The sequence below is a fragment of the Lactuca sativa genome, chromosome 7 (assembly GCF_002870075.4).
Source record: "Lactuca sativa cultivar Salinas chromosome 7, Lsat_Salinas_v11, whole genome shotgun sequence".
Taxonomy (NCBI): Eukaryota; Viridiplantae; Streptophyta; class Magnoliopsida; order Asterales; family Asteraceae; genus Lactuca; species Lactuca sativa.
Window position 1 is genome coordinate 125082264 of NC_056629.2, and position 11730 is coordinate 125093993.

At 39.7% G+C, this 11730-nt stretch overlaps 1 protein-coding gene and 1 non-coding gene across 2 annotated transcripts; one reads left to right on the plus strand and one right to left on the minus strand.

The window, feature by feature from the left end:
• Positions 1-792: 792 nt before the first annotated feature.
• LOC111905824 (uncharacterized) lies at positions 793-2877 on the minus strand. Its single transcript, XM_023901544.1, has 4 exons — positions 2471-2877; positions 2081-2132; positions 1628-2035; positions 793-1512 (listed from the first exon to the last, which is right to left on the minus strand). The coding sequence occupies exons 1-4, from the start codon at positions 2875-2877 to the stop codon at positions 793-795; spliced, it is 1587 nt and encodes a 528-aa protein (XP_023757312.1).
• Positions 2432-2538, plus strand: LOC111905825 (small nucleolar RNA R71). Its single transcript, XR_002855007.1, has one exon. It is a non-coding gene; the product is annotated as a small nucleolar RNA R71 (small nucleolar RNA).
• Positions 2878-11730: the final 8853 nt, after the last annotated feature.

The following is an 11730-nucleotide window of genomic DNA, read 5'->3' on the forward strand; positions in this document are numbered from 1 at the left end:
AGTAAAACGAGAAAGATAAAAGAAAGCAAACTCTCATAACGGGTTGCCTCCCGCCAAGCGCTTGTTTTTAGGAGTCGTTAGCTGGACTCCTTCCCACTCTACGTTTCTTCACTTTCCTGCATCGAGAATGCACGCCTAATCTTTTGCGGTTTATACTTCGTCTTGTAAGCGTGTATCTTCTCTTATATGTTCTCTTATATGCCCGTCTCAATTCTTCTTTATTTCTCCTTGTGGCATCTTCTTCAATTGCATTCGTGTTTCATTTCCTAACCTTCTTTTTCTTCACCCCACTCTTTGGCACCTTCTTTTGTACTTCCCCTTCTTTGAAGGTAATTACTTCATAATTGGAAAAGACTCGGGCTCGAGGTTTGGTTGCATGTGACTCAATGAACGAGTTATTTGTATCACCATTCCCAGCCTTTGCATTCTCATCTTCCCCCAAGCTTTCCTCCTCATCAAGTCGCATTTCTTCATCTCCTTGTATCACCGTGTCAAGGTATGCTACTTGAGCATTTTGGAATTCACAATACGTTTTAACAATTACGTCTTCTGCTCCTGGATCTTCTAAAGAATTAGGAAAAATCTTCATGTCAAAATCAGGCAAGGGACTGGTAACAAGCATATCAAGGTAATCTGAACTGCTGAAGTTTTTGACTGGACTCGTCGAGTCAGTCGATGCGCATTCCTCACTTTCCATTGATTTTTCTGAATCAGTTCCCTTCAGCAGCTTCTTTATCTCCTCTAAGTCTTTCTCAGCATCACCATTTCCTCCAAAAGATAGTAGAAATTTATTTAGATCTTCTTTTTGTAAGAGTGTAAGTTCTTTTTGTAGATTGCATCATCCAAATCAATGTAGGAAATTTCTTCTTCTCTTGTTTCTTCTTGCTTAACCTCTTGTATAGTCTTAAACACTGCTGATTCATCTCCTACCCTCAATGTTAGTGTGGACTCGCATACATCTATCAATGCACATGTGGTATTCAAAAATGGTCTTCCCAAAATAATTGGAATTTTGGGGTCTTCTTCCATGTCCAGCACTACAAAATCCACGGGGAATACAAATTTGTCCACTTTTATGAGAATATCTTCACAAACACCTCTTCGACGAATGATTGTCTTGTACGCTAGATTGATCTTCATATTAATAGGCTTTGGCTCCAGCAGATTCAACTTCTTGAAGAAAGAAAAAGGCATTAGGTTAATACTTGCACCCGAATCGGTCAATGCTTGAGTAGCAAGTATATGTCCAAATTGACAAGGAATTGAGATGCTTCCCGGATCACCCTTCTTTTCTGGTAGCTCATCTAATACTAACTCCACTACTTCAGCCATATCTTTTCTAGCAGCAAAGAGACCCTTAAGCAAGTTTAAATATTTAGGTGTTTGAAGCATCGTTTCAGCAAATGGGATGTTGACTTGAAGGGATTTAACATGTTCCATGAAAGTTCTGTATGCTTTAACCTTTTCATCAGGCATGGCACGAATTGGAAATGGCAAAGGTGGCCTGTAAGTCTTGAAGAAACATCAGTTTTGTCATCAGACCATGACTCGTCGAGTCTATTGATGCGACTTGGTGAATGGTGTCAGGTTTAGCTGCACTCGACTCTTCTGTCTTTTCTACATGCACCTTAGTTGAGAACTTCTGTGCAGGGGTCAGAGGAGTGAAAACTTCCCCATAACTAAATGTTATAACATTCACATTCTCCATTCTCAGATTATTCTCGGTTTTACTTGGAAGTTCACCCGGTCTTCTCTCGTTCACTTGGTGTGCCAGTTTCCCAAGCTGTTTTTCAATGTTGAGAATAGATGCTTGCTGATTCCTAAGTATTGTTCTGGTCTCTTGTGTTGCAGCATCATGATCATTGTGTCTTTTCCCGGACGCGGCTATAAATCTTGTCAACATCTCTTCTAAATTGGCTCTTTTTTCCACAACTGGTTCTTCCTTTTGATAGAAGCCCCTCTCTTTTTGCTTGTATTTATCTTCCTTTGCCTTTTTGTATTCTTCATACAGGAGCCATTCTTTTTTGGGTTTCCACTAAGTTTCATCGTACCTGTCACCAATTGAATAGAAAACTTGCACATTTTTGTTTCCATTCTCATCCAAGTCACACTCTTTAGTTAAGTGAGGTCCCCTACAATTTTCACATCCTACCCGGATAGCATGGATTGTTTGATCCATCTTCGTCATTTTTCTATCTAGACTGTCTAGTTTATCCATCATTGCTGCCATGCCATCGTTGACCGTGTTCACTACCCCCTACTTAATTCATTTCGTGGGTTGTGGTATTCTCTAGAATGTTTAGAGAACTCTTCAATTAATTCTTTGATCACCGGGGGTGGCTTCTTTGTGAGCGGGCCTTGCGAGTCAAGTAACTGCCTTGTTGTGACATTGACTCCGTCATAGAAGATGGAGACTTCTTGTTGGCTATTAAGGTCATGGTGTGGGCAATTCCTTAGCAGGCTCTTGTACCTCTCCCAAGCTTCATATAGTGACTTTCCAGCTTGCTGTTCAAAGTTTGCAATGGCCTTCTTCAACTTGGCTATTTTAGAAGGTGGGCAAAAGTGGTCAACAAATTCTTCTTTCATCTTAGCCCATGTGGTGACCGACCCGGGAGGGAGTGACTCGAGCCAATCTCTTGTAGCACCCTTGAATGTAACTGGAAGCATGCGAAGTAGCTGGGTCTCGTGAGGCAAATTTGGAACAATAATGTAATCAGCTACATCATTGACTTCATCCATGTGCTTGTAAGCATCTTCGTGGTATTTTCCATAGAAAGGAATCTCCTTTAGTTGAGTGAGTATGTGGCCCTTTAGTTCGAAAGTAGCAGTAGCAGGAATTGTGGGTTGCACAAGTCCCGGGCCGGTATCGTCACACATTGTGACATCCCCATATTTCTCGGCCAGAAAAGACCCATTTAATTTATGCTTTTTAAAATAAAATCAGAGAAATCTTTTTATAAGATATTGCGGAATTGGTCCCCAAACAATATATGATAAAAGTTTATCAAAATCCTTCATTAAGAAGGTATATATTTTCCATATATATATATATATATATATATATATATATATATATATATATATATATATATATATATATATATATATCAAAACCTCGGGATGTCATATTCCGAAACAGATCAAAAGCATAAACAAGACATTATAAGGCTTTCAACAGTTATTTACAACTACTGGCCTATAATCCAAAAATCTCTCGTCGTCCTCCGACTATGCTCGGGGTCCACTACCTGTAATCATAAAACTGAGTGGGTCAGGCTTGGGAGCCTGGTGAGCATATAGGGTTTTCAACCAACAATAATAATATACTTATTAAGTTCACCAATCAACAATAACCCTGATTACCCATTCCCGTTGTCCTTACTTTACGTCCCTAAACACCTATCACAAGGGACCTAGCCTAAGGATTATCATCGGGATGGACACTACTGCTAAGGGGTTTCCTCAGCCATACATGTCCTTAAGGCAACCATGGGGGGGATGAAGTACGCCAATGAACATTTAATTCATCAACACCTACAAGTTGCGAACCTGCTAGTGTTCCACTGGACTATCTAGAAAGTCCGTGGTTGTCATCTATACTTCGCTAGATGACTACAACAACAACAACAACATCGACATTGAGGCCTCTCACCATTTTAACACACATCAACTATTTCATCTACCCATTTTCTACCCAACATATTTTGTAGATAAAAAGCATATACAGTTTAAAACTTGTCTAAAACATCAATTCAACAGTCACCTCGAATAAACAATTAGCATATTTACACATAACATGTATTTCAAGGTAAATACTTCATATCTATGTGTAAATTGAAACTAACTACACACTCACATATTTTGGTGAAAATCGGGCAGCAATTCGTTTCCTAAAACGATCGTTTCTAATAAAACCGGGAGTTTTATTGAGAAACCGGGCTCTGCAAAAGTCGGGCTTCGAAACCGAAAAGATAAATTTTCCGGGCTTCTCGGGCACTTCGTGGGGTATTCCGGGCTTTACAATTGATACTGGGGCTTTGCGGGATGTTAAGATGAAGAAAATATGGAGAGAGGGGCTAAAAATGGCTAAATTCCAAAAGTAACCGGAAACCCTCGCAGGTACCCTTCTATATATAGGGTCCGAAGTTTGATCCAACGGCTGAGAAGTCTCCTGATCCGACGGCTAAGAGGCTTCGCAGAGGGGGTCTCGCACATGGATCGCATGGCTCGTACATGGCTCGCACATGCGAGGGCTCGCTGTCGGCTTCTAAGTGGACCGCGGCTTGCAGGCGCACCTGCGAGCCTCGGAGCTAGGCTATGCGAGGCTCGGACACACGCGGCAGCTGGGCGAAGCTTCGGCTGGGGAGCTGGCTGCTTCGGATTGGGCCTCCTCCTCGGTCGAATCAGAAGAGGACACGTGGCTCGCATGACTCAGCAGCCTCGGTGACTCAGCAGCCTAATGACTCAACAGCCAGGTGACTCAGCAGGACACGTGTCACTTTCTAAGCGAGGGTGACGTGGCAATTGTGACTATGCGAAATTTCTCGGTTTTCGTGCCAAAACTTCTAAAATCCATAACTTTCGCATACGAGCTCCGTTTTTGACGTTCTTTATATGCACGCGTAGCTAAAATTACGATCTACAACTTCTGTTTAGACTTCGTCGGATAATTTTGACTTTAAATTTTATATTTTTATTTTTAACAGACCGGGACAGGAAATCCGTTAAAAATTCATAACTTCTTCATCTGACGTCCATTTTCGTCAGACTTTTTACCGTTGTGCTCCTAATGACGAGACCTTCAATTCTCGTTTAGGTTGTGTCGGCTAAAAACCGCTCGATCTAAAATTCGAGTTTTTTAGCTGTCTACTGCTACGCTGAAACTTCGAAAAATCATAACTTCCTCATACGAAGTCAGATTTGGGCGTTCTTTTTATCGAACTTCTCGGTTTAACGAATACTACGACTTTCGTTTAGATTACTAAGACTAAAAAGTAGTTTATCAAAAACTCACTTTTTACGACATTCAGCACCGTTCCGGTTTTGTCGCGAAACTTCGACAGGTCATAACTTCTTCGTTATAACTCGGATTTTGGTATTCTTTATATCCCCGAAATCCTTGTTTTGACCACTACAACTTTATGTAAAGATATCAGGCTTATCTCACACTTGAATTTTGACGCTTATTTTTAATCTTAATTAATTCAGCCCTAATAATTAAGCATAAAACACATAATTCACATAATATTCACATAACTCCTTTTCATTTCTTCAAAATGAGTTACAAAGGTTAACCTAGACTGTCAACTCAATATAAATGCCTAGGCTAGAAACACAAGTGTTACAATTCTCTCCCCCTTAGGATGATTCCGTCCCCGGAATCACATATCACCAAACAACTGCGGGTAGCGACTCATCATGTCACTCTCTGTTTCCCAAGTGAGATTTGGACCATTCGTATGTTTCCAGCGCACAAGCACTAAATCGACCATCTTGCGTCGTAACTTCATAGTCTTACGGTCAACGATTGCCTCAGGTTCTTCGATCAACCTCTTGTTTTCATCCAACCTTAACTCAGAAATCGGAATTATTTCGGGCACATCTCCAGTGAACTTTCTCAAGTAACACACATGAATGGTGTTATGAATACCTTCCAGTTCTTCCGGTAACTCTAGCTTGTAAGCTTGATTCCCGATCCTCTGAAGAACTTTAAATGGTCAAATAAACCTTGGACTCAACTTCCCTCATTTCCCAAATCTTATAAGTCCCTTCCACGGCGAGACTTTAAGTAAAACCGAATATCCAACATCGAAGGATATCGGTTGTCTTTTCTTGTCAGCATAACTCTTTTGTCGATCTTGAGCAGCTAACATCCTTTCCCTTATCACTTTCAACTTTTCAGCAGTCTCATGGACTATTTCAGGTCCCATAAACTACTTTTCCCCAGCTTCCAACCAACATGATGGCGTTCGACACTTCTCCCCATACAAAGCGTGATAAGGTGCCATCTTAATGCTTGAGTGGAAACTATTATTATAGGAGAATTCTACTAAAGGTAAGTGTTCATCCCAGTTACCTTGGAATTCTAGGGTACATGCTCTCAGCATATCCTCTAATGTTTGAATCGTTCGCTCGCTCTGACCATCGGTTTGCGGATGGTAAGCTGTACTCAAACACAACTTAGTACCCAATTCCTCTTGTAGACTCCTCCAAAACCTTGAGGTAAAACGGCTGTCACGATCGGACACAATCGTTAATGGAACACCGTGAAGCCTCACAATTTCCTTTACGTAAGAATTCGCAAGTTTATCCATAGACCATTTCTCTTTGGCCGCTATGAAATGCGAACTCTTAGTGAAGCGATCAACGACTACCCAAATCATGTCGTGAACGTTCCTTGTTCTGGGCAGTTTAGTCACAAAATCCATGGTGACGTCTTCCCATTTACCCATGGGTACGGGTAAAGGTTCTAAACTCCCATACGGTTTCTGATGTTGTGCCTTAACCCTAGCACAAGTTACACACTCAGCCACATACTTAGCAACATCGAGCTTCATCGTCGGCCACCAATAATAGGGTTTTAGATCCCTATACATTTTCGTACTGCCGGGATGAATTGAGTACATGGTCTTGTGAGCTTCTTCCATCAGAAGATCTCTTATTCCGCCCGTCTTAGGCACCCAAATTCTATCTTGAAATACCTTCAACCCTTGGTTGTTTGTACCGAACACTAACGTTTTGCCCAAACGTTCTTCCTTTCGGTCATTTTTCTCTAAAGCTTCCTCTTGAGCTTTCTTTATACTTTCCACAATTGTCGAGACAACTTTTGTGACAACCCGATATTTCGAGACAATGTAATGTAAAAACAATCAAATTTAGGTCAAAATATAACTTTCCTAAAATCTTATTTGGGTTAAATAAAGTAGTAGGAATCGTATCAAGGTTTTCGTACATATAAAGAACCCTAAAATCCGAGTTATAACGAATAAGTTATGACCAACCAAAGATTCTCGGCAAAACCGGCAACACCGATTAAACGAAAAACGCGAAGTTTCAATACAATATTTTATAGCCTTAAGTATCTAAATGAAAGTTATAGATAACCTCAAACCGTGAGCGTACATAAAAAGAACGTCCAAATCTGACTTCGTATGAGAAAGTTATGATTTTTCCAAGATTCGGGTATAGTAGTAGACAGCTAAAAACTGGAAATAGAGCTCGAGATACTTTTGACCAAAACAACCTAAATGAGAATCTAAGGTCTCAACATTAGTAGCGCAACGGCGAAAAGTCTGACGAAAACGGACACCGGATGAAGAAGTTATGGAATTTTAACGGACTTTTCGTGTCCCGGCCCGTTAAAAATAAATAATTAAAAATAAAGTCAGAATTTTCCAATGAAGTCTAAACGAGAGTTGTAGATCATGTTTTTAGCTACGCGTGCATATAAAGAACGTCGAAAACGGAGCTCGTACACGAAAGTTATGGATTTTACAAGTTCGAGGCCCAAAATCCGAGGCTGTCAGGCCCCCACGACGTGGCACAAGCTTGCCGCGACCCGGCAAGTGACTGAGGGCGTCCAATCAATGGAAGAGGATAGGTTTGACTCCCCACGACGTGGCCATCACTTGCCACGACGTGGCACGCCCCAAAAATGCCCCTATAAATAGATTTCAAGGGCTCCGAGTTCCATTGCTCAGTTCCCTTCTTTCTCGCGCCGAAACTCTGTGTTTAAGCCCCCGAGACCCTCCCAAAGCCCCGGTTTTCACCTTCAAGTCCCAAAGGAAGGTTTTTTGTTCTCTAGATTCCCGATATTCCCGAGAATCCCAAGATTTTCCCGCGTTTTCAACTCTTCCTGTCAAAGTTCTGCTCGATTCTTCTCTCGACTTCTTCAAATCAACCACTTCAATCAAGTGAGTTCATACCCCTAATCAATGTTTTAAATGAGTTTAAATGCTTTAATGGGGGGGGGATACAAGTACAAACAAACACGTTATTAAATCATTGATATGTATTTTATAACTGTGTTTGTCATTTAACAGATTTCACATGCTACAAAATGTGATGCATGAAATGGTTTTACATCCTAACAGCACATTGTTACCAAATGTTTTACTTTTGAAATGGGTATTCAAATGACATCAAGTCATTGTTATTTATTGTTCAAAACCCATGAACTGTTTTACAAAACCATTTTTCATTCTTGAACTAAACTATGCATATACACTTATGTTCCTATATAGGTATTGATGTTATAGTCGCATCTTTCATTTAGTTTCTCACACCTTTGATTTGTAAGAGTGTGTAAACTTACATGAGCAACTAGTTATATTACAGTAGATTATCATAGGGATAATTTGAAGATATCAAACATTACTTCTATTACAAGAAGTCACACAAGAGTCAGTTCATTCATGAGTCTATACTAGTACATTACCTGATACATGAGTACTTACAGATGTTTACCTGATACATGAATATGTTTACATATACTTACATGATACATGAACACGTTTACATGAACGCATTACATAAGTACCTTTACGTAGATACACTTAACTGTGTACATTAACATGAATACTTGTATCTCGAATTGCGAGGATGATTTATTAGTACCTTTTGTGTAAATCTTCCTGCATATCCCCCAGTACCTCGGGATATTTAGACAGGACCCTATCCCCAGTACCTCGGGATACCTAGATGGGCCTCTATCCCCCAGTACCTCGGGATATACGTACGGGACTAACCATTCCGGAACCCATCTGTTAGCAACAGTGGGTAATGAACATCTCCGGATGCCTACGGTTATTACTTATACTAGGAGTACCTTTACAGGGACTAACCATTCCTTCCACCTGCTGCTGCTACAGAGGAAAAATTGGACAATCTTCGGATATCCATTAGGTTATATGTAGTATGTTAGCCCTAGTACCCCGGGTCAACATTTACATTCTTCTCGTTAGCACCAGTACCTCCGGCTAACACTTACATGATTATATTTTTCCTGTTTACTTTATTTTGTGATACATTCACATAAACGATGAGTTAGACTAAGCACTTTTAGTACTAGTCAATACAAAGGAAAAACTATCATTTTACAAACAGAACATTCGAGTCTTGGTAAAAGACTACACTTCATACTTACAAAACATTCGGGTCTTGGTAGAAGACTACACTTCATACGTACAGAACATTCGGGTCTTGGTAGAAGACTACATTTCATACTTATAGAAAATAAGGGTTTTTCTAGGGATTTCATACTTACCTCAACATTTACATTCGTCTTGTTAGCACCAGTACCTCCGGCTAACACTTACATGATTATATTTTTCCTGTTTACTTTATTTTGTGATACATTCACATAAACGATGAGTTAGACTAAGCACTTTTAGTACTAGTCAATACAAAGGAAAAACTATCATTTTACAAACAGAACATTCGGGTCTTGGTAGAAGACTACACTTCATACTTACAAAACATTTGGGTCTTGGTAGAAGACTACACCTCATACGTACAGAACATTCAGGTCTTGGTAGAAGACTACATTTCATACTTATAGAAAATAAGGGTTTTTCTAGGGATTTCATACTTACCTCAACATTTTCATTTAAAGGTTTACATGGCTTTCATAACAGATTTTCACAAACAAGGCAATGACACTTATATACTTATGAATTCACCATCTTTAACGCTGATACTCGCTTTCAAAATTACTTGTATCCTCAGGTCATCATAGACAGGTACCAATGCAAGGAGAAAGGAAGATGGAGCTTGTTCAAGACTTATCTTTCATTTTGATTTATGCTTTAGTGTTTATCAAAATTTGACAGAATACAATTGTATAATAATTATTTTATTAATGCAATGGATGATGTTGTTGCTTGTTTACTACTTTACATTGTTGTTGATATTATACATGATGTCCTCCGCCCCAGAACGTTTCCGCCGTTCTCGGTTTTGGGGTGTGACAGATTTGTATCAGAGCATTGTTTATAGTGAATTAAGTATATAAACCCATAAAAGATATACTAACTATAAATACATAAGGGATTAAAAATACTTTGACCAAGAGTTTATACTTTAAATAGTAAAATATTTAAGTAAGTATACATGCTACATTCATACTAAAATCAGTGTCACTAGGACAGTACAAAAGAATTACGATTGTCGGGCAACACAAGTGGGCTTAGAGACATATGGTCAAAACTGGGAAGATATAGCCTGATCACCTATATTATCCGAGGGTTGACTACCCTGTGCCTAAGTTTAAGTGTGTGGTTGCAACAATGCTAAAATCTTACCAACCCTACCACAATGAGAACAATAGAACATAACATTAAAATTAAAATACTATAGGAGTATTTGGTGTTACTATAAGTACTTTATACTTGAGAATTAAACGGGATCCTCATTACTAAGTTGATAGTTTCTAAGTGGATACACTAAGGCTACATGTAATTAGGATGTTATAGACTTAGAATCAGTGATAATTTTGCCTTACCCCTATTCTGTGTGAATTTGGAAATAAGGTCACTTATTCGAAGGTCTATCATGTTTAGATTACACATAGATGGTATGCACTTCACAAATAGTGATGTAACTAATGAGGGTTTTCTAAATAATTATCTAGATAGTTCGTCTAATAATTATCCACTTACCCTAAATTCTCGCATAGAAATCATAGCTGGACTCCATCCCCTTGACAACCAGTATCTTCCGAATGAAGTCATAGCTGGTTGGTTTGGAGAAGAACCAGAGAATGATCATCCTATCCCCTTGGATGATCACCGTGAAGAAGACTTTTCGTATGATGCTAACTCTGAACCAAAGGTTGAGAACCTACCCCAAGCAGCTCCTTTCCGATTCCTAACCCTCGTCCGGCTTTTCATGGCCCGAACCTGAGTGAGTGGAATGCTTGGAAACAGGGAGCCAAGGACAAAATCAGTTTATGCTATTTGATGGCGACCGAAGCTTTTACGACTTGAGCAATGGGGGCTCAGCAGATAGAGTCTTGCCAATCTTGGTCCGCAGACTGGCCTGAAATGAGATTCAAGGCAGGACAACCCTACATCAGATTGCAGAAGTAGTCGCCTATGCTAGAATGCATACCCTCCACACCATTCATCTAGAAGATGCTCACGAGAGATCAGAGAGAAACCATGAAACCCTACTGCAAGCACTGACTGAATCACGAGTCGAAGTCATAGGGCTCCGAGTACGCCAGATGGGGTGCGAAAGACACCTACTTGACATGGAACGTCAATTGGTTGAACTAAGAGTTCACCAGAGGAATGACCGTCGCCAGTAGTAGACGCTTTACTTTATTTCCTTATAAAGAGGAATCGTATTTTTTCTGTCTATGCCTGATGTGGCATTTTCTATGAAATTATCTTGTACCGTAAGTACTTTAGTTAGGTCTTTATACTGTCAGGAACTATCTCCTATGGATATGATGTAAGACCTTTACAAGGTCATTTTCCTGAACCTTTACGTCGTAAATATCCAAGATATTGACAGTCGGCTAACTTTTGTGTCATTTCCTTCATTCAAGTACTCTTATCATACTCTCATTGGAGTCTATCTGAAACCTGCCTTAGTTAAGTCATTGGACCATAGCAAGTTAGATACAGAGACATTTCCAAGTCTCTTTCAGTGGTTGGATTTTGTTATTCACCAACCCACGATACCTCAACTTGTACAACAAACATCTTGAGACCATTCTACGAACTT